The sequence below is a fragment of the Elephantulus edwardii genome, unplaced genomic scaffold (genome assembly GCF_000299155.1).
Source record: "Elephantulus edwardii isolate Elephantulus edwardi_28Jun2011 unplaced genomic scaffold, EleEdw1.0 scaffold00236, whole genome shotgun sequence".
NCBI lineage: Eukaryota > Metazoa > Chordata > Mammalia > Macroscelidea > Macroscelididae > Elephantulus > Elephantulus edwardii.
This window is the reverse complement of record NW_006399986.1, coordinates 3,348,271-3,348,935: the sequence shown is the minus strand read 5'-3', so window position 1 is coordinate 3,348,935 and position 665 is coordinate 3,348,271. Positions and strand designations below refer to the sequence as shown.

Genomic DNA, 665 nt, shown 5'->3' with positions numbered 1-665 from the left:
AGAGGGAGAGGAGGACAGAGATCCAGAGAGAGAGAGGGGGACAGAAACCGAAAGAGAGGTGGACAGAGACCTAGAGAGAGAGAGAGGGATGGAGATGCATCAGAGGGGTAAGAGATGGGGGCGCTGGGGGTTGCACAGTCTAGGAAGAGGAGCCTCAGAGAGGCTGGAGGGCAGAGACCCAAAGAGAGAGGTGCTTGCTCTACGAGAGGACCAGCTGGGAGCCACGGGGCAGTCTCACCGCCGGGGACCGATGTCACCTGCTCCTCTCTGACCCTCTTGCAGGACGGCCGTCTGAGCAAGGCTGAGATCCTGGGGAACTGGAACATGTTTGTGGGCAGCCAGGCCACCAACTACGGTGAGGACCTCACGCGTCACCACGACGAGCTCTGAGCGCCACCCCCTCGTGGACCCTCTTCATTGACTGTGGGACTCAGTCACGGCCACGACAGTCATGACCACACCCCTCGGCCACGGTCACATCACACCTACCCACTGGAGCCACGCCTCTCACCTGTGGTCATGCAACTCACCTCTCTGGTTATGTCCACTCGGCTGCCCGGAAGTGAGGGCGTCCCCGCTGCACCATCTTCTCTCCCAGATGCCTTTCACCCGCCCTCAGCAGGGGCACCCACAAACCAGAGAGCATTCTCACTGGCACCCATTTC

General features: G+C 60.8%; 1 protein-coding gene across 1 annotated transcript in view; it reads left to right on the top strand.

Annotated features, from left to right (window-relative positions):
• Nucleotides 1–390, top strand: part of RCN3 (reticulocalbin 3, EF-hand calcium binding domain) — a 15,105-nt gene extending 14,715 nt beyond the window's left edge. Inside the window, exon 6 of the mRNA XM_006898664.1 lies at nucleotides 283–390. Within this exon, the coding sequence (XP_006898726.1) occupies nucleotides 283–390 (108 nt within the window). The remainder of the gene's footprint in view (nucleotides 1–282) is intronic.
• The last annotated feature ends 275 nt before the right edge of the window (nucleotides 391–665 follow it).